Source organism: Sphaerodactylus townsendi, linkage group LG02, assembly GCF_021028975.2.
Source record: "Sphaerodactylus townsendi isolate TG3544 linkage group LG02, MPM_Stown_v2.3, whole genome shotgun sequence".
Lineage (NCBI taxonomy): Eukaryota > Metazoa > Chordata > Lepidosauria > Squamata > Sphaerodactylidae > Sphaerodactylus > Sphaerodactylus townsendi.
The window spans coordinates 143,758,500-143,779,754 of record NC_059426.1 but is presented as its reverse complement, the minus strand read 5'-3'; the positions used below and the strand labels follow the sequence as shown (position 1 = coordinate 143,779,754).

Here is a 21,255-nt window from a genome sequence, read left to right as displayed (position 1 = left end):
TGACTTTGGTGATCTAACCAAAGAGGTACACCAAAGATTAGTTCTTCACCACCAGTATCACCAGAACATCTTGCTACAAAAAAATTGCTTTATATTTCTGTGTAGCCATTACTTTTGCTAGCAGAACCTAAGAACATCAAATCTGAGGGAACCATTTTAATGAGAGAGCTGAGCACAATTACTTTGCCTCTGTAATGACTCCATTGGGGGAAAACTGTTCAATTTCTGTTATACATTTCATTAATAAACTATAACTTGTGGTCGGCCTATATGGGGAAGATTAATGCCTTTCATGTTAGTCATTCCCTTTCGTCTATGAACTGTTCATTACATGAAAATGCTTCAATGTATTTTTCCCCCTGAAGAAGAAAGCTGTTAAAATATAGAGAAAAACAATGTCTAGTTAAAAATAGAAGCGAGTCTGGCTCATCAATATCTTTCTTTCTTCAATAAAAAAATGGCCTTCTCTCTGTTGAATCAACAAATCTTTCTTCCCCTTCGTAATGAAAAGGAGACTGTTGGCGTAATCCACCATGAAGCTCTTCTGCACCAGCCTTATTGAATCATTATATGTGTCTGTTCGTTTTAGGGAGGTTTGAGCTGGAAAATATCAAGTAGATTTTGCCCATGAAGACATCTTAAGAGATTGTGGCCTGCACGGAAAGCCTTATCTGATGTTTTGTAGCCATGAGTTCTGGGGGAACCACAGGTAAAGAAACTGAAAGAGATTCAAAAATTGGGAAAGCTGCTTGGGAGATGAAGGACCATAAGCATCGACCAGGACATCCGAAGAGAACAAGGAGTACCACCAAATTCAGAATGGCTGATGGCACATGCTGCAAAGACCCCAGACCTCCGGCCTCATCACCAGACTTGAGGAACTCTTAAAGACAGAGGTCCCTGATCCAGAACTTTCTGACGTGGCATCCCTCAGCCAAATCCTTCTGAGAAGCCATCTTCTTTGCTAGTACTGGCCTAATGAAGTGTAGCCCCACGTACCGACTAAGGCAACAGACCTTGTATCCAAAGAAAGGCCACGAAACCGGAGGCTTGAAGCCAACAATACACCCCTGTAAAGATCTCCATTTTTCATTAGCTGGTGGAATGTGGAAGAAGCAAGGAAGGGTATAAGGACTTGGCCAGACTGGGGAAGTTGAAACAAGTTTGCTTGTTCTCTGATATTGGTCCAGGATGCTGAAGTACTTGGAAAATTCCAATTTCCTATTGTGTGATAGCCCTTCATTCCGAACCCATAGCTGAACACAACCCCAACCTTCTTGGGGACTGCTTTTGCCAGTGAATCTAGTCTGCTTCAACCAAATGTTGTGGATCTGGCCTTGCTAGCACAGTGAAAAGGAGCTTGAAGACTGGCTTGAACAATCTGAGTCCAAGAAGGTCAAGGCTTCAGCCCTGATTAGAGAATAAACCCCACTGACCATGTAACATGAATAGTGTTGCTGACTAATTAGTTCGGTAAGGGGAAGTATACTTTTCAGGGACAGGAAGGCTGCCAGAGAGATCAAAAGAGGAGGGGCATGAGTTCAATGTACTTACTGAGAACACAGGCATAAACACTGAATTAAAATTACAGGAAGATAGGTGTCAATTAAACTCAAGGAAAATTCCCTGGCAATAACAGGAACTCAGTCTTCAGAGGGAGATAGTAGAACTCCATCCCTTGAAGGCATTTGTTAGGGATTCTTTAGAAATGGAAGCTTGCCTTAGGCTAGGATGTTGGATTAGATGGCTGGTCCCTTCCACTTTATCATTCAGACTTTGTAATGTGATCCCCAGAGACAAAGAATCACAAAGCACTGCTGGTCCTGATATTTCTTCTGAAAAGATATGTGGCTTGTTGTGCAGGGTTTGAAGTTACCCAGGAGGGTTTTTCCCTCTTTGGGCATGTGCTGTGTGCATGGCACATCTCAGGTGCAGATGTGTCATTGTCTTTTATTTTACATTGAGCCTGACTGAATGAACTTGTTTTGGTAGATGGTGCTTGTATGGCCCAGTGTCTTATGTCTTAGATGAATGACAGTAAGTGCATCCAGAATGTGGGCAGGGGTGGAATGGGAAGAGAAAATAGTCCTGGAGCAAACCAAGCAGAGTGGCTCCAACAGGGCTCCAAGCAAGTGAACAGAGGGTATCAGTTCATTCATTATTCCATTCTCCTCCAAACTGCCAGCAGTGCAGGAGAAGACACTTGATGAGCTGACACCCATGGTCATTGCTGATGCAGGTGTGAACCAGGTGGCCCCTGGAAAATTGGCAGAGTTTCTGAGGCTTGGCTCTGCTTGCTGCTGGCCACCAGTGGCCCTCTAGGAGAGCAACCCACCGGAGAATTTCCCTATAAGTCAAATGGTCAGTCTGCCTCTGTGGAAGGGCCCACATAATCTGTGTTTGGTAAGAACGGTAGTTGCTGGGGGCTTAAAATAGGCAAAATGAATAAAGCCTTCTTTGATTATTAGTTTCCCATTTGCCTTAAACCAGTTCGCTATTGAACCCAACTTGAAGTGCTGGTCATTATAAAACCCTTTACAGTATTGGGGCAGGTTATCAGAAGGGTCGCCTACTCCTATATAAACCTGCCCATTTATTAAGATCATCCAGGGGGGCTACCTCTCCATCCCATCAGTACATTTGGCAGGGACTTGGGAGAGAGCCTTCTCAGTGGTGGCACCTAGACTGTGGAATGTTCTTCCTACAGGAACTTGGCTTACTCCTTCCTTGCTATCCTTCTATTATCAGGAGAAGACATTTTATTGCTGACAGTCTTTAACATATAGATCTACCAACTAATATCTTTTTACAAGCAGGGATTTAGTTTTTTTAAAGATGAATTTTACTTTTTTAATTTTTTTTAAATGATATTCTGTGATGGTATTGTATTTTATTGTCTTGTTATTGGTTATTGCTGGATTTTATTGCGTTCTGTAAGCTGCCTTAAATATGAACAATAAAAAGACTAGGTATAAATACTGTTAATAAATAAGTTAATAATAAATAAACTAACAATTGTAATTGGTTCTGGTGGGTAATTGTAATTGTAATTGGTTCTGGTGGTTTTTCCAGGCTGTAATTGTAATTGGTTCTGGTGGTTTTTCCAGGCTGTGTGGCCGTGGTCTGGTGGATCTTGTTCCTAGGAACAAGATCCATCAGACCACGGCCACACAGCCCGGAAAAACCACCAGAACCAGTTGGATCTGGCTGTGAAAGCCTTCGCAATACATTAACAATTGTAATAGTTTCCCAGGGAGAAAAATGCCATGCAGCCAGGTCACATTCCAACCAAATCAGACATTCTGTGCTTCATGATATTTGTATGCTACTTTTCAACACAAATTATTCTCAGTCTGGTTTACAAAAATAATTAAAACATAAAATCTGACAAACAAAAAACTTGTGTGGCCAACTGAGTAGGGCAAATTCAGGCATGCTGGAAGGTTGCTTGTCACCTCCTTCTGATGGCTTTTGACTAAGATTTTTGGCAGCCAAGTGGGGTGGAAACATCTGTCATCAACATTATTGGCTGGATTTTGCTGCAAGAAAGCAGGTAATCATTACCAGGTTTTATGCTTGGAACATACTGTCCTTTTATTTTATTGATCTGGACTTTTACAGTTCCTCTTTATCCAAAATGTTCAGAACAGATTTCTGTGGGGTAAAGAAGGAACATATCTGATTAGAAACTCATACAACATTCCTGTACATTCCAGCCCATTCTTAATTCTAGCTATTATGGAGGCCTTTGGCTGGCATAGGACAGGATATAAGCCTAAATAAAGTGAAGGAGTTCACATTTGTGAGTCTGACGGCTGCAACTAACCCTGGTCACACTTCACAGGGCAGGTCATTCCATAATCCTGGTGGACCTACCAGTATGTCAGTGCTGGCATATGAAGCAGGGCCCCACCAGATGACCTCTTCATCTAGTTGGGTTGACAACTTTTCCCACTGCTCACCAACCAGCACACCTCTCCCAATCTACAGGCACCTAAAGAAGGAAAAGAAAATTACACACACAGAGAGAGAAAAACAGAGAGGAAGGGAAGATGGAGAGCTTTGCAATAAATGAGGGAGTAAGTGGAAATCTATGTCACCTCATTTTTTTTGGGGGGGGGGGGATGAGATTTTCTCTCTTCCCTTTGCTGTAGCTATGTACTTGCAATGCCATCCAGACTTGTATTTCATAGGCAAGTCTTAGCAGCTTGAAATGTTTGATTTCAGGAAGAAGATGAGCATTAGAGCCATGAATTCTGACTCACAACCCCCTTTATGGCAGTGTTTGCAGATGCTATAAGATGTTTCCCACCACACACGTTGGCTTAGTGCCAAGGGGGAAAGGAAGGACAGGTTGGGAAGAGGCAGATACTGTCAGTCAGACAACTGGCTAACTGTCAGCAGCCACCCCCAGCCTGATGAAGCTGTTGTAAACAGCAAGGTAAGTGGTGTGGGGAAAAAGAGGAGGAGAAAGGAAAGAGGAACTGACAATACAGCAGCTTTTGGAAATTATGTTATTCATAATGTCATTGGGAATAACATAAGCCTCTCAAGTACACAGTTCCAAGCTGTTTAGAGAATAATGGCTGCTGGAAGGTTTTTTTCCTTTAAAAAAGATCTGTTTTCCTGAACCTAATTCCAAATTGAGGTAAGGTAATAAGCAGATCTCTAAGTCTCCCCCTACAAATGTGTAACTAAGGGGCCTCATTAAGTCTCATAGTGCTGACCTCATCAGCATCAGGACTGTGCTGAAACCCATAACATAAAGCAGTGATGGCAAACCTTTTTGAGACCAAATGCCCAAATTGCAACCCAAAACCCACTTATTTATCGCAAAGTGCCAATGCAGCAATTTAACCTGAATAACCTCCTCGAGCAGGGGCTAACCTGCTGTAGCCTCCAGCAAGTCCACATGCGCTGCTCTGCACCTGTCTAGCATCTCTGCTGCCTCACCCCCCCCCCCATGCAGCAGCCACCTGGAGCACAGGCACCAGCCCCTCCAGCCTCCCTGCTCACTGAGGTGCATGCACATCAAGTCCAGCGGCCCAGGCCAGCCTAGATGTGTGTGTGTGTGTGGGGGGGTGTGATTCCCCCCCACATGACAAACTCTGTGCGCGTGTGCCCACAGAGAGGGCTCTGAGTGCCACCTCTGGCACCCATGCCATAGGTTTGCCACCACTGACATAAAGCAAGCATCACAATATGCCACCACTTATTGAATGGGATCCTAGGGCCAGAATTCAGAACCAAAGCAAAGAAGTTTTCTCATTGACATGCAAACTGAACTGGTCATACCACCACCTGGTGCCAGACAATGCTGCTCTGGCCACCTTGAAACAAAAGAAATGTTAGCGTGTCCAGTAAAATGGGAAAGGAGGCATGTATCACAACCATGCCCACATCTGTGTTTGTACTGCAATGTTACTGTTCTATATATACAGTTTAAGCAGTATGCTGTAGGCGTCTGTGGAAACCTTTGACCAATCAAGTAGTTAGTCCCAGAAAATGCTATTAGTGTGAGGTTATGATTCATAACTTATGAAGATGTAAAGGAAACAGTAATGATCTTCATTTTGCTATTCCTTGTCTTCTGTTTCTTCATGTATTTCATGTTAAGAAAGAACCCAGCATATTGTTAAAACCCCAAACGCACAAAAACTTCGCTCACAATTTATTTCCCCACATGCATGCTGGAACAAACTCTCTCTGAAACTCTGGATTTTAGTTATACATAAAGAACATCACATTGTACCTTCAGACTTCCCAGTTCTTACTTTGTGGCCCATCCTTTGAGTTACCGAGGACGGGGTGGGGGATGGGAGCGGCATCTGGCAGCTGCAGGAGAGCAGAGCCAAGCCACAGAGAGTTGAGGATCATTTTTCTCCTTGAGCACTCGAAGCGTCGTTACTTTCCGGAGCGTTCAGGAGGAGGTGGCCGGGGCTTCTGCAGGTGAGGCTGGCTGGAGGGACCCCAGGTAAAGGTGCATGCCCTTAAGATGTGCTGGGATGGCTTTTATGCCTTGCGATTGAGGACTGCCCTCGGTGGTGCTGAAGGGACAGCTCCCGCTAGTGGTGCTGAAGGGACAGCTCCCCGCTGGCGTTCCCGAAGCTATTCCTCCTTAGAGGGACTGAAGGAGCGCACAGCTCCCCTATGCGAGGGGAGGCGACTCCTACCGGGGCCGCGAGGGGAGCCGGGGGGGGGGGGGGCGGGGGCTGGCGCTATAGCGGAGCTGCTAACGGGAGCTCTCTCAGCGCCTCTGCTGTTCACGTTGCCGCTGCTGCTGGAAAGGGGGGGAAAGACAGCAGCTGGCCTGAAGCTCCGCGGCGCACAGGGCGGCCGGTGCTGAAGGGACCGCGGCTTCTTATTATCCAGGTAAATCGGAAGGGGTGCGTCACCAAGGCAGCGGGCGGGGGGGTTTCAAGGGCATTGAAAGGGTCTTGCAGACCAACCTGGGGAAAGTGACCGAGCAGAGGCGGGGAGCGGCGGCTTCTGGCAGGTCTCTCCCCGAGTCACCTGCCAGCAGGACTGAAGCGCAGGCACGGAAAAGTTCCCAGCGGCTCCCAGATCGTGGAAGTGCAAAGGGCTCCTCATCTTCCCGTCAGAATCCGGCTCTTAAGTTTGCGTTGCACCGAGGACAGCCGAGAGGGAGGACAGGAGGAGGGAAGCCGCGGCTGCTAGAACCGGCTGCTCCGTTTGTTATGATTTTCAGTAGTTAAAAGCAAAACCCAGATCCTTTTAAAATATATGTCGTACATGGATTTGTTTCGGAAGAGAAAGCCAAGGGTAGAGAGGCTGTGCTAAAGGGTGGGTGGGAAGGAGGGGAGTAGTCGCTTTGCAGGAACACCTCCATGTTTGGGTGTCTGTGTGCGCCCCAGCGTTGGGGGTGGCCGCGGGGGCTGGTGGGAGTGAATGGTTTGACTGCTTTATTTGATAATGGGTATTGACTGTAGGAGATGCCGGACAGACATCCAGAGAGGGGCAGGCAAAGAGAAACAGAGTGGCACGCACATACACACACACACACATACACACACACACGAGGGACTCCTTGCAGAGTTCCTTACACGCCGCGGGAGCTGGGCAGCACTTAAGCAGCTGTTTTGTGTATTTCCCAATGAGGTGCATGTCGGGACAACGGCTGCGGAGGTAATCTGCCGATGTGTGGCTTGAAAGGCTAAATTAGTGCCTTGCTTTGGATCCGTATTGCGGTGGATTAGACCTCCCCCCCCCCCCGCCCATCTATCAAACAGGAACATAAAAATAAACAATGTATTCCACATCTGATAGGAACTCCTGGTCTGGGAAGCGGCAGGGCGAGCTTGGTTCCGGCAGGCTGGCCAGCCCCTGAAGGGACTCTCTCCGGAGACTGCAGACCCATGCATATCGGGACAGCCTTACTGGCCAGTTCCCAGGATCCAGACCTGAAGCCGGGAGAGTGAAAGCCAGCTTTCCCCTTTGAGTGTCTCCAGCAGCGAAGTGGGGGTGAGGTTTGCATTGGAGGGGGGTGGGAGGGAGAGACAGCAGCAGACTGGGAGGGAGGCATGGGGAATCTTTTGGGTGGGAAATGGAAGGAGTCAGTCTATGCGAGGCGGGCAGTGATCTTCTCTCCTTGCTCTCCCTTGCAGGAATGTGACCTACCATGCTAGTTCTCAGGTTCCTCAATGTGGTGGCTCCAGCCTACTTCCTGTGCATCTCTGTGGTGACCTTCATCCTCCAGCTCTTCCTCTTCATTCCCACCATGTTTAAAGACCCTTCCACCACCCCGCTGTTCTCCTCTGCTCTGCTGCATGGAGTTCTCTTCCTCTTCCTCTCAGCCAATGCTCTGGGTAACTACATCCTGGTGATCCAGAACTCACCAGAGGATCTCAGCAAAGGCCTGAACTTGGGCTCAGGAGGTGAAGCAGTGGCCAACTGGCCGAATGGAAACAGGATCCCTGGCTCAGCTTTGCCCGGCACCCACTTCTGTAGACTATGTGCCAGAGCCACTCAAAAGCATGACCATCACTGTTTCTTCACAGGGAACTGCATTGGTAGCAGAAATATGCGGAACTTTCTCATGTTCTGCCTGTACACCTCTTTGGCTTGCCTTGATTCCCTTGTGACTGGGGTGGCTTACATTTCGGCAGCACTATCTACATCCTTCACCAACCCATTGGCTTTCCTGACTCTCCTGCCTCATTCCATCAGCCAGTTCTTCTCAGGTAAGCATCAACCTCTTGAAAGAAAAGGAATGTTTTGGAGTCATCCCCTCCATTCCCCTTTCACCTGATCTCACTTCTTAAAAAAAATAATTGTTATGGGTTGGAAGGGTGGAAGGGTGGGGACCCTTAGGCAGATATGAGGATGCCACCTACATGCCTCTTCATGGAGTTCCTACTGGAATGGCTCTGTGCTTTGACTGAGCCATCTCAAATCAGTGTGCTGAACAAAGACCATCTTGGAATGGAGATTAAGACCTCCTCCAGGCTACATCCTATTTATAATTTATTAGGTTCTAAGAAAAGCAATTCCTGAGGGTGAGTCAAGGAGAACCAGTCCAAGGCTGTCATCGATGCAAAAGGTTTAGTGCACGATGAAAGATGGTAGCACGGATTTTATTATGTCCTGCACAGAGAGGGGCAGTCTCGCTTCCTGTTGGCTTCTGTCCACTGGCCAGGGCTTTAGTTCTTCTCCATTCCAAGCATTGCATCCCTTCCGATGGCAAATGCAGGAGCAGCATCTACAGAAAATCAATATCAATGAACAATCATTTTAAGCTTCACTTCACCTATGCCTCCCAGCAGAGGGAGAGAAGCAGAACCAATGTGATCTGTCCAATGAAGCAAGTCTAGGAAGGGCTCTGTGGAGCAAGTTTGGAGGAAAGTCCAGCCCTGACCTTTCTGATCACAAACCAAGGTGCCCTAATGTCACGATGCTTCATTTCTGCCTTCTTCCCTCAGCTTGCACTCAGCTTCTAGTTTCTGCTTGCTGCAGTTTGAATAACTTCCACTGTTGTTTCCCATATCCAAATTCAAGAACCAGTCAGACAGGATAGTCAAAATGAAAACACATCTGCACCATCTGTGTACACTCATACAAACCCAATGTCCTGAAAGCGGCTGTGAACATATTGTGTTCCCTCAGTTGACAGACAAAAATACTTTAAAGGGAACTGTTGTTAGCCCTGTGCAGCCAAGGCAGGATTAGAGAAAGGTCATGGTCTACATATGAGGATTTAGATGATCCACAGGCTAGTTGAGTGTAGTCTTTACAAATATATATTGTTTGTAATGACTAAAACCAAATAAATCCAGCTTGGTTTTTAGATAGTAGGGTGAATTTGTATAGATGATAAGGACATAAACATCAATATACTTGCAGCTTCCTTCCCGCAATATTATTTTTAGGATGTTCTTTACTCAAAGGAGAGGGTTTTTTTTTAAAAAAAAGTTGGATCGATTTCTTAAACTAGCAGCTTGCCAGGTTCATTCTGGTGTTTGGACTGTGTTCAGCATTACAAAATTGTGGAGAAGGAGGAAGAGGAAGAGGAGGAGGAGAAGCAGTAGTAATAGTGGTAGTGGTAGTTATCTTATCAGGGTCTTAGCTATCATTCCCACCCTGATTCTATGATTCCTGGATTCATTCTTCATTAGCCCTCCCATTAGCTAAGCCTTGATCACAATGACAGTGTGTCTGTGCATGGTGGTAATAGGACTGCCCCACATTTATTCTGATGTCTGGGAAGTCCTGGCATTAATTCAGGCTCCGATCTTTCCAGTGGCATGATTTTAGAGACTGCATACATTTAAGACCGGGTCATCTTATTGGGTCATCTTATTGCCCACTTGACACTTTCTCCCCTTATTGTTAAGATAAAGAAATGGCTTGAAGGGGGGAGAAATGAAATGACTTTCTTTTATGTCAGTCCATCCATTACAACATGTCCTACTGGAACTGACTTCTTATGGCCCGAGGAATTGTAGCTTAGCTAGGCTGGAGCACATTTCATATCCATGCTAGTATTTCAAAACATTGCCAGCATGACACAGCATTTCTGACCAAACTGGGCTATTATAGCACCACTGTAATCATGAGATTGCCTCATGTCCATCTGGAAGAAAAGCAGATTCAGAGACTAAACAGTGTGGGAGCTCTGTGTGTGTGTGTGTGTGTTTGAGAGAGGCAAAGAGAGGCAGGGAAAGAGAGAGAGAGAGATGCCTTATATTCAGCTGTTGCCAACTTCATTCAGAAAGAATCATTGGCAAAAAAATTCAGCTGTTTATTTACCTGCTTTAAGCAAGAGATTAAGAAACTGGATGTATTTTCAGGTAAGTCGTTTAGGAAAAGACCCTCTAATTGGAAGGAGGAAACAAAGGGTTCAGGTCTTTCTTGCTGGTGACTGTTATGAAGATGACCCCAAATTAAGCTCACAGCCTTTCCTGGCAAAATGTCTGTGTGCATCTGTCACCAGAGCCTAAGCACTGAAAGGGCTTCCAATTAATGTTTCTCTCCAGATGTCCAAGGCACCCTTTCAAGTCCCTCTCGCAGCAGAGAAATTAGGCATGCCTGTTCCTTGCTTTCCAGATCTATTTCCCAGTCTTTGGAGTCCATGATGCCTGCTGAAGCTAATGGGACTTGACATGGATAGGAAAATGATACTGAATTTAGAAAGCAGTGGTAAATAGTTCCCCAGAACAACTGGTTCAAGCTTACAGAAGAATCTCAGAATAAACAGCTGTGTGCATTGTACAAAGCTGTGGTGGGTGGCCATTAATTTAGATGGCTTTTTTTCTAAAAAAAAGAGGATTTAACAATGAATGGAAAATCAACATTATTAGCCAAGCCCACTAAATGGAATCACCATGATCAGCAACAATTTAGCTCTGAATACCAGTGGGTGGGGGGAACAGTAAAGGAAAGCTGCTGCTGCTGGTGGGCTGCTTGAAAGCATTGGTTGATGGTCCATAGTTGAAAATGAGATGCTGGTCTGCTCTCCTTATACTGTGTCGATTTTCTCTTTGAGCCAAGACTAGAAATTGAACTTAATCTGAATTTGAGGAAGTTATTGTACTTAGAGTCTTTATAGGTGGGTGAGGGGAACGGAAGGATTTATTGAATGTCTTACAGGTAGATCCTGGGGAGTGGGGAGGAATTCTCTAGTGTTCCCTGCTAAAACAGGAGGTGTGGAATCAGAGGCGTACTGCCCAAGGGGACATGTGGGGTCAAATGTCCCCAGGCTGCAGCCATGTAGTCACATGGGGGGAATTGCCCCCCACACTCCTCCTTCTTTCCCCTTTCCATATACTGACTTCAAGATCTGGTGCAAAAAAAAGTTGTTTGGTTGTGGTGGGGGAGGGGGGCTACCCACGCTCCCCAGAAAACTCATGTTTTGCACCGGGCTACATTTTTCCTAGATACACCTCTGTATGAAACTGGTTTTCCTAGTATAATTCTCCAGCAGCTCTTATTGACAGAACTTTTTCTTATAAGTGGTGTAGTGGTTAAGAGCAGGTGCATTCTAATCGGGAGAAACCAGGTTTGATTCCCCGCTCTGCCACTTGAACTGTGGAGGCTTATCTGGGGAATTCAGATTGGCCTGTGCACTCCAACACACGCCAGCTGGGTGACGTTGGGCTAGCCACAGTTCTTTTGAGCTCTCTCAGCCCCACCTACCTCACAGGGTGAGGGGGGAAAGGTAAGGAGTTTGTAAACCCCTTTGAGACTCCTACAGGAGAGAAAAGGGGGGGATATAAATCCAAACTCCTCCTCCTCCTCCTCCTCCTCCTCCTCCTCTTCTCTTGGCAACATCACATTCAGGTTAAAATTGTAACATTACAAAAGGCCTCTAGAAAACCCTGAAGGACTTATCTATGCAGGGTTTGATAGTTATGTAAATGTAGTGATGAATGTCATGAAACTGCGTAAATTGCTTCCATTGCTCTATAGTAGAACTCTCAGTATCTAGATCTCATCTAAATCATCATTGGTGCCCTCCTCCCCACACACTTCTCGCTGTCAAGGCAACCCCTGAACCCAGTCCTTGACTCACACTGTATAGAAGAACATCAGGCCAGGCAAAGAAGGATGACCAGTTTAGAGTGTGGTCGCTGGCCTTTGCTCTAACATACGAATAATTTTCTAGCTTGTAGCAGCTGCCCTGCTCATCCTCACAGAGATAACAGATCTCTCTGTGTGTACTTCTTTGAGCAGGGTGCCTGTTTCTCTGAATCACAGTATCAGTATTCAAGATGCAGCGCCATTTGGAAAAGGGTTATAAATTAGCCTTGTCTCAATGACATCAGTTCTGTTACCCAGCAAAAAATAAATTAATTCATTGCAGATAATTCTCTGAAATCAAAGAACAAGACATTTATTTGAAAAGTCCAAATAAAAGGCATGAGATGGAATAAACATGCTGAGGTCCAAATATCTGCTTGACGTATGCTTGAGAACTTGGGTGGTATCCTCCACCCTTTTTGGCATTTGAGAAATAGGCTCCAAAAACTTTAAACTCAGGAGTCAAAAGTAAGTGACCCTACCTTAATTTGCTTTTGAAAGACCCATTAAATGAATCCATGTAGCATGGATGGCTGCTGTTTGAGAATCACAAACCCCAAACAAGGATGTAGGTAAGGGGAGGGTTCTCGGTTCAACCTTCCCTCCCTATTACATGTCTGAAGCTCCGCCCCCTCCCCCGTTTGTGGGTTTTTTGTATTTTAGAGGGTTTTTTTAATTATCGGCCTGCAGGGGGCACAGTTTTTAAGCTAGCAGCACCAAACTTTCAGGGTAACTTTAGGAGACCCTCCTGATGATACCACCCAGGTTTGGTGAATTTTGGTTCATAGGGTCCAAAGTTACGGGCTCTCAAATGGGGTGCCCTATCCCCCATTGTTTCCAATGGAAGCTAATAGGAGATGGGGGCTACACATTTGAGGGTGATATCATCAGGTGAGTCTCTTACTGATACAACCCAGGTTTTGTAAAGTTTGGTCTAGAGGGTCCAAAGCTATGGACTCCCAAAGGGGGTGCCCCCATCCCCCATTGTTTCCAATGGGAGCTAATAGGAGAGGGGGGCTACACATTTGAGGGTCCATAACTTTGGCTCCCCTGAACCAAACTTCACCAAACCTGGGGGGTATCATCAGAAGGGTCTCCTAAAAATACCGTAAAAGTTTGGTGCTGCTAGCTTAACAATTGCACCCCTGACAGCAGGCACCCCCCCCAAATTTCCCCAGATTCTCCTTTTAAATCCACCCCCTTCGGCATGGATTTTAAGGGAGAATCTGAGGTCCCCAGTTTAAACATTGAAAGTGATGCTGTTTAAGGGTGGGGGATAGTCCATGCCCAAACAGCATCACTTTCAATGTTGTTTTAACTGGGGACCCCAGATTCTCCCTTTAAGATGGACTTAAAAGGAGAATCTGGGTTCCCTAGTTTAAAAACCATTGGAAAGTGATGCTTGGTGTTTGGGGTGGATTCCAAGCATCACAGCCGGGCTGCCCTTAAGTGGGGGCATGCGCGCAAAACTCAGATTTTGCACCGGGCTCCATTTTCTCAGCTGGCACACCTCCTTCTGCCTGGAATGGACAGGGCAGAAGGGACTGCCAGCTGTGGAGCCCAGCCGGTGGGGGTGGGGGGGCAGGAAGTTCGTCAGCCGTCTCTGGCCTCTAGGGAGTTGCCCCGCTTGCAACACCTGACCAGATAGGAGCCTCTCGGCCCGTCTCTGACTGGGCAGCGGGGTGTGGTGGGTAGAGTGTCATGCTGAGATTTGGGAGCCCCGAGTTCGAATCCCCAGTCCACTGCAGAAGCTAGCTGGATGTCCTTGGCCCAGTCACATGTTCTCAGACTCTGCTACCTTGGAGGGCTGTTGTAAGGATGACAGTGGAGAGCTCTGGGAAGAAGAATAGAGTTCCCAAATGTGTTAGAGCGCTCCCTTCTCTTTCTTCTCTGCTAAGCTCCTCCAAATGTTTATGTTTCTGTTAATATATGTTTATATCCTCCAAATGTTTATATTTCTGTTAATATATGTTTATATCCTCCAAATGTTTATATTTTTGTAATGTTTTAATGTTTACACTTTGTAACGTTTTATATTATTGTATTTTTATAAGTATGTAAGCCGCCTTGAGTCCCTTGGGAAATTGGCGGGGTAGAAATGTAAAATATATTTTTTTTACAAAGTACTGAGGCCAGGGCGGGGCTTGGGGAGACATGGCCACGCCCTCAGGGGCGTGGTCCCGAACCCCCCCCATTAAAAATCTATACCTACGTCCTTGACCCCAAACCTTAGTGTATATTTAGATTGATGGATTCCAGCCTGTGTGCGATTCTGTACAAGACTTGTCTAAAATCAGGTGAAATTGAAAATGTCCTCTGTAACGCAGTCACTCAAAGTTAGCACACAGCTTTCATTGCAGATAATTTACGTTGTGTAAAAGGAATACCCGATTAATGTATTGTCAAAGGCTTTCACAGCTGGAATCACTTGGGTGCTGTGTGGTTTCTGGGCTGTATGGCCGTGTTCTAGCAGCATTCTCTCCTGACGTTTCGGCTGCATCTGAGGCTGGCATCTTCAGAGGATCTGAGGATGCTGTTAGAACACGGCCATATAGCCCGGAAACCACACAGCACCCGGATAAGAATGGAAGAAATCTGGCTTACATTCACAATTCAGTGTAAAGAGTTTCAGCCCACTGTATAAATTGTAAAGAGAAATATGTGCCTCTAGCTACAGATTAGGCCACTTGAAAATCCCTTAACAGTTTTATTTTCAGGAGAGTCCCCCTCCCCCCCCCCAATTTCCTCTAGTGGCACATCTGCCCTGGTTGGTTTTCTGTTGTTCCAATAAACACTGTTAATAGCTTGAACAAAAAGCTGCTGAGATTTGGCCTGTTTCTGGCTTTCTGAATAGGAATGTTAGCGCCTTCCCAAAGAAGTAACAACTTCACTGTGACCTGTAGCATTGTTTGGCAATAACTTCTCAATGTTTTCCATCCTTTTTTTCCCTGCTCCCTCTTCTCAGTGTTGTTCAGGGTTGTTCATCCAACTTTTAAAAATAAACCCATGATGTGTGCTTGCCTACTTGCCTCTCAGAAAAAGAAGTTACTTTCAGCTTGATCTTACATCTGCTTTTTCATGCAGCCACGTGTTTCGCGCAGGAACATCTTTTCAAGGTCCTTTCCCAGTTTTCACACGTTTTAGCACTTTATGAAAAGAGCATGTGAAACTAGAGGTTCTTATGGGAGAAGGAAACCTGTGCATGTAGCAAGCAGAATACATCACACTAAGATGATCCTGCAGGCTAAATGAGGCTAATGCAACATATGATGGATATTAGTGGGGGGTCTGCTGGGGAGGGGACTATGTAGAAATTTTGGGAGCCTGTGTCCAGATGAAAGAACTGTGGAAATAGGCATTCCACAGCCAGAGCAGACAGCAAAGGTCTATTTCATTTTGCCTACTGAACCAATTCACAGCTCAATGACATATGTGCCAAATTTCTCTAGACCCAGTCCTGGAAGCAATCTCTAGCCCACAGGCTCTTTTTTTACAGTGGAATTAACATCTCAACCTCAAACTGTCATCGTCTGGCACCTCTGAAAATGGGCTGAGTCCTAAAAAAAAAGGAATTAAATATAATCATGATGAAAGTGTACTTTCTCCAGAGGCGCAGCAAGGGGGAAAAGCGCCCGGTGCACTGGCGCGTCTTCTGCCCCTGCCCCCGCCCCACCCTGAAACGCCCCTGCCATGCCATGCCATGCCATGCCATGCCACGCCCCCACCCCACCACACCCTTACCACACCCCCACAGGGGTGTGCGCCCAGTGCGTCATGCACTCCCCCCCTTGGAGCTATGCCTCTGAGTTTCTCATACCCTTAATTTGGATAGAGATTCTTCCCTCAGATAATGCAATGACACCCTGTTCACAAGTTATAGTAACCCAGTACACATTAAAATGAAAGCATTTTTTATCTGCGTAGAGGGAGCCCTTGGCTTTTCTTGATACGTGCATTGAGTAATTCTCATGTTACAACCAAATATGCAATTTAAATCCCATATTTATTCAGGTACCAGTTTTCAGTATCATCTGTACAGTGAAAGCATGTTGGGTCTTTCTTAGAAGGAAAAATATGCACACACAGTGACTACCTCCTGGACTTTTCTGTAGCATTTCTGACTCCCGTGAAATGGAGGAAAGGCAGGATTGGTTCTTTATTCTGGGAAACAGGTGCTTTGGTAAAGAAGCAAGTGGATGCCAGGAAACACAGCAGTAGCTGCCATGATGCCTCTGGGACCACTGCTTTAAATCTATCTCTAAAAATTGTGAGCCAGTGTAGTGTATTGTTGTGCTTACAGCACTAGACTAAGATCTGGTGGCTCAGATTCAAAACCCCACTCTGCCGTAGAATGATGTAAGCCAGTGGTGACGAACCTATGGCACGTGCCAGAGGTGGCACTCAGAGCCCTCTCTGTGGGCACGTGTGCACAGAGTTCATCGTGGGGGGGGGGAATTGTCCCCCAACACATCTAGGCTGGTCTGGGCCGCTGGACTTGATGTGCGTGCACCTCAGTGAGCAAGGAGGACTCAGCTGGCAGGCCTGGTGCCTGTACTCCAGGTGGCTGCTGCTGGGTGGGGGGTGGGGGGGCGAGGCGGCAGAGATGCTAGACAGGTGCAGAGCGGTGCATGTGGGACTTGCTGGAGGCTATAGCAGGCTGGCCTCTGCTTGAGGGGGTTATTCAGATTAAACTGCCGCGTTGGCACTTTGCGATAAATAAGTGGGTTTTGGGTTGCAGTTTGGGCACTCGGTCTCGAAAAGACTCGCCATCACTGATGTAAGCAGTATGGATCCCTGTTGGGGAGAAAGGTGGGATATGACTGAAGTAAAGAAACAAATAAATAATATAGCAGCAGGAACAGGCCAATCCCAGAGATGGAGCGAGGGGGGAAAGCGCCTGGTGCACTGACGTGTCCTCCGCCCCCGCCACACCCCGCCATGTTACGCCCCCGCAGGGCATGCACCCAGTGTGTTGTGCCCCCCCCCCCGCCCCCTTGGAACTACATCTCTGGCCAATCCCTAAAGGTAAGTCAAAATAGCTGTTGTGGGCTTTTGGGATTACGTGGTCATGGATGGTCTGGTAGTTTTTGCTCCTAACATTTCATCTGCATTTATAGCAGGTGACACATTTGGAGCAAAAAAATACCAGACCATGGCCACAGAGCATGGAAAACCCACAACAGCTAGTTGATTCTGGCCATGAAAGCCTTCAATATTAAGTCAAAATCTCTCTCACGGATCACTCCACTGTCCTCTAGCATAAAATGGAGACTGGCATTAACTGCTTCAAATAAAGCTCATGAAGTACGTGCCCGAAGGGCTCTAATGTCAAGAACTGGGTGTATCATCTCTTTGGTTTAGTCCAGCTATGTGGGAAACTTTGGACAGTCTCTTGCAAATCAGTATTGCTGGCAGGGGTTGGTGTCTTTTCAGGCTATTCAGCCTGCGTAACTGGTAGTGGGTGTGGGAAACAAAAACGCCTGCTTTTATGAATATTGACTATTGTCCTGGCTCATGCTCATCCTGGAGTGCAGAAAACTGCCTTTCCAATGTGTTTTAAATGTGCTGCGTGCACAGCCCTTTATTTCCAAAGAATTGATAGCTTGGTTGTTCCTGGAAGCATGCAGACAATGATCAAACACTGATAAAACATTTTTCTCCTTTCTTTCCCCACCTCCCTTGGCTGTGGTTCGGTAGGAGCTCTTCTTAGCTCAGAAATGTTTGTCATCCTCATGCTGTATCTCTGGCTGGGAATTGGACTCGCCTGTGCTGGCTTCTGCTGTCACCAAATGCTGTTGATCTTGCGGGGACAAACGCGACACCAAGTGCGGAAGGGGACAGTGGCACGATCTCGGACCTGGAGGAAGAACCTACAGGAGGTCTTCGGGAAGAGGTGGCTGCTCGGACTTCTCATTCCCGTGCTCAATGTCGGAAGTGATTATCACAGGCAGAAGGAGAAGTGATGCCTCCCAGCACACCTAAGTTCACTTGCGCATGCACGCACACCTGGACGTGGGCACACACACATTTGCTGTCTGTAAGGGAATGTGTCACTCGAGGTGTTTGTACTTTTCTCCCATCTCCTAGCCTTGCAAGCTATCAAAGCAGAAGGCGATTAGCAAACAAGCTGGGATCATGCCCCGTTTTAGGAGAGGAGGCTGGTCACCGACCATGCAGGGAGCAATAATCTCCAGGGTTGCTAAAAGTATTCACCAGATCTTCCCTTGAGCCACTGAATCATTCCCACACTTCCCACCCCCTCTCCCTCCATCATCCCGCCCCACCTGTCTTGCATGCTTAGGAGCTGGAGTGTGATCTCAAAAGCAGTCTGGGTTGCTGTGTGTGGGTAGGTTGTAAGTACAGCCAAGGGCTTCCCCTGGGATTTGCCCACTGCATTAGTTGCGGCTTTCTACAGCTTGAATATAGCAAGCTGCCTGTGTCACCAGAACAGCCTCGTGTGGTCGGTCAGGACCTCTTCAGAACGAAATCTGCTGGGGAGGCAGATGGAGGCTGCCCGCCAGTCTCCGAAATGGAAAGCACTTCTCTGCCCATTTTCTAACCACCTTCCTCCATTCCAGTGGCCAGAGATAGCAGTTAATAGCTGGGCCAGATCTGCTGGCTGACAGGCTGTTTTTTTGTGTGCTCGCAAGAATCAGACTCATTTTCAAGCCTCCTGCCCTGATCCCTGCCTGATAGCAGCACTCCAAGCCCGCCTGGTTCCGAGATCAACGGGCAGGATTACTGGGGTTGAGCAGAGTGATACTGAGCCAGGAGAGAAAGGGGCTGTGGATGGAAAGGTCGCGCTTGAGAGTGTGCTAATGTTACAGTCCTGGGGACTGCTAAGGCAGGGGTGCAGAGGAGAATATGTGCGATTAGAGGGGAGTGAATAGGCAGAGCTGTGAAAAGACCAAACAGAGAGAGGGATTGGTCTGGAGACTCTGGAAGACAGGCTGGCGTCAGGCAGGAGTGTTTTCCCCCCTCCCCCACAAAAAATGTCACGTGAGAAGCATCACTGCTTAGGTGGATAGACTTAACCCACTCTTGCTGCACAGGGTTTAGTGGGGTTTGTAGCATTTTAAAAACCTAACAAGGCCAGCATGATCAGAAACAACATTGGGGGTGGGGGGGGTGGGGTTAAAAAGAGAGAATCAGGCTATTAAAATGGACCAGGGACATTCGTGGCCCCAACCGAGAGCAACAAGGACAATAAGCGGAGGTTTTCTTGCTGACTCCTCCAGTGATGCCACAGGCCAGCATCTGAACTGAGTGGCAGATCCTGGCCACCAGTAGTGTGGGAGGAGGCAGTGGAAAAGTCTCCACCCATTGTTGTTGTCCCCCAGCTGGGTGCATTCCCAGAAGCCCCTGAGGCCTGGCTGGTGGCTGGCTGACAGCAGCCCTGTGGGATAGGAATCTGCCAGTAATTTCCTGAGTGAGTTTGAAGGGTCAGCCATTCCCTGGACAGCAGAAGTGTGTAGCAGCATCAAGGGCAAGAATCCACGCAGCGTTCCACTCGGCCCTCTCAGGAGTCCAGAAATGCCTGGACCACTTTCAGCTCTCAAGGCCATCATAAAAATAAATCAATGACAACACATGATGCACATTAAAACAAGTTGTGAAACCTGTCAAATGTCAACTAAATTAACAAGTGTCTAAGTCTGAGATTCCCTTTCATAACACTGTTAGGTCCCCCGCTATGGTGGAGATCTCCCACCAGCAGCCCTTTTTTTTTTCAGCGCCACTCAGAGATGTGGCAGGATACTTAAAAAACAACAACAGTGACTTTGCTACATTACCTCTGGGGAAAACCCAGAATGGACTAAGAGTAGCTTTAGGAATTGCTGGAAACTCTATGCTGCACCCCGGAATTTCTGGCAACTCTTAGAATTACCCTACATCACTCCTGAGTTTGCATCAGAAATGACACACTGACATCACTATTGTAACGGACATCAATCTCTGCTCCTGCCCCCAAATCTACTTTTGAGTTTGAGATCCAGGCCCTCCTGAACATTCTCCCCTTTATTGCCCCTGCTTCTTTCCTCCAGGTCTCTTAGAGGCTACCATCTTTCTCCATCTTATGAGTAAATTAGTATGAGATATAATTATGCAAGGGACAGACAGCATCCAAGTGAGGGCAGTGGCGTACATAGGCAAACTGGAGCCCTGGGCAAAACCTGAGTTTGATGCCCCCCCCCCCACTGGGCGGCCACCCTCCCCCACCGTGACCAAACAATGATTTTTTACACCAGGTCGTTTCAAAGTCACCATCACATTATAGAACATGCCCCAACTCGCAAATCTAAACACAGCAATAGGCCATGCCACACAGCAGAAATATTTTTTAAAAACAATTTCAAAATGCTTTCAAAATGTTTTATTACTGCTATGAAAACATTTTATGGTGTTGTATCCAGTCCCCCCAATTGGGGAAAACAGCATCACTTTCAATGTTATTTAAACTGGGGACCCCAGATTCTCCCTTTAAGGTGGATTTAAAAGGAGAATCTGGGTCCCTAGTTTAAACAAGTGATGCTGGAATCCACCCCCAAACAGCATAATTTTCAATGGTGTTTAAACTAGGGATCCCAGATTCTCCTTTTAAATTCACCTTAAAGGGAGAATCTGTGGTCCCCAGTTTAAACAACATTGAAAGTGATGCTATTTTGGGGTGGATTCTCCCCCACCCTGAAACAGTATCACTTTCAATGTTTAAACTGGGGACCTCAGATTCTCCCTTTAAATCCATGCCGAAGGGGGTGAATTTAATAATAATAATAACAACCTTTATTAGGCATTGAGAGAATAAATGAAAGAAAGAAAACAAGCATTGGCAGGAAGAGGGTGGATTTAAAAGGAGAATCTGGGGAAATTTAGGGGGTGCCTGCTGTCAGGGGTGCAATTATTAAGATAGCAGCACCAAAACTTCAGAGTATCTTTGTGAGCCCCTATTGATGATACCACCTAGGTTTGGTGAAGTTTGGTTCAGGGGGTCCAAAGTTATGGACCCTCAAAGGTGTAGCCCCCAACTCCTATTAACTCCAATTGGAAACAATGGGGGATGGGGCACTCCCTTTGGGAGTCTATAACTTTGGACTCCCTATACCAAACCTCACCAAACCTGGGTTATATCATCAGGAAAGTCTCCCGAAAAATCCCTGAAATTTTGGTGCTGCTAGCGTAAAAGCTGCGTCCCCTGCAGGCCAAAAACAGAAAAAACAC

General features: G+C 46.7%; 1 protein-coding gene across 4 annotated transcripts; it reads left to right on the top strand.

Moving 5' to 3' along the window:
- Positions 1 to 5,871: 5,871 nt before the first annotated feature.
- On the top strand, positions 5,872 to 20,272 carry ZDHHC22 (zinc finger DHHC-type palmitoyltransferase 22). Of its 4 annotated transcripts, none has more exons than XM_048483371.1 (3): positions 5,872 to 5,949; positions 7,626 to 8,201; positions 17,734 to 20,272. In XM_048483371.1, the coding sequence occupies exons 2-3, from the start codon at positions 7,640 to 7,642 to the stop codon at positions 17,997 to 17,999; spliced, it is 828 nt and encodes a 275-aa protein (XP_048339328.1). In that variant the 5' UTR covers positions 5,872 to 5,949; positions 7,626 to 7,639; the 3' UTR covers positions 18,000 to 20,272. The 4 variants fall into 4 exon arrangements, with proteins under 4 accessions (XP_048339328.1, XP_048339330.1, XP_048339332.1 ...); XM_048483373.1 differs by lacking the exon at positions 5,872 to 5,949 and adding an exon at positions 6,265 to 6,372; XM_048483375.1 differs by lacking the exon at positions 5,872 to 5,949 and adding an exon at positions 7,109 to 7,146.
- Positions 20,273 to 21,255: the final 983 nt, after the last annotated feature.

What these genes read in the sequence shown, in the direction of transcription:
- ZDHHC22 (XM_048483371.1), top strand. Translation starts at nt 7,640, where the DNA reads ATGCTAGTTCTCAGGTTCCTCAATGTGGTGGCTCCAGCCTACTTCCTG. An exon ending in CATCAGCCAGTTCTTCTCAG is followed by an intron (nt 8,202 to 17,733) that starts GTAAGCATCAAC and finishes GTGGTTCGGTAG; the next exon opens with GAGCTCTTCTTAGCTCAGAA.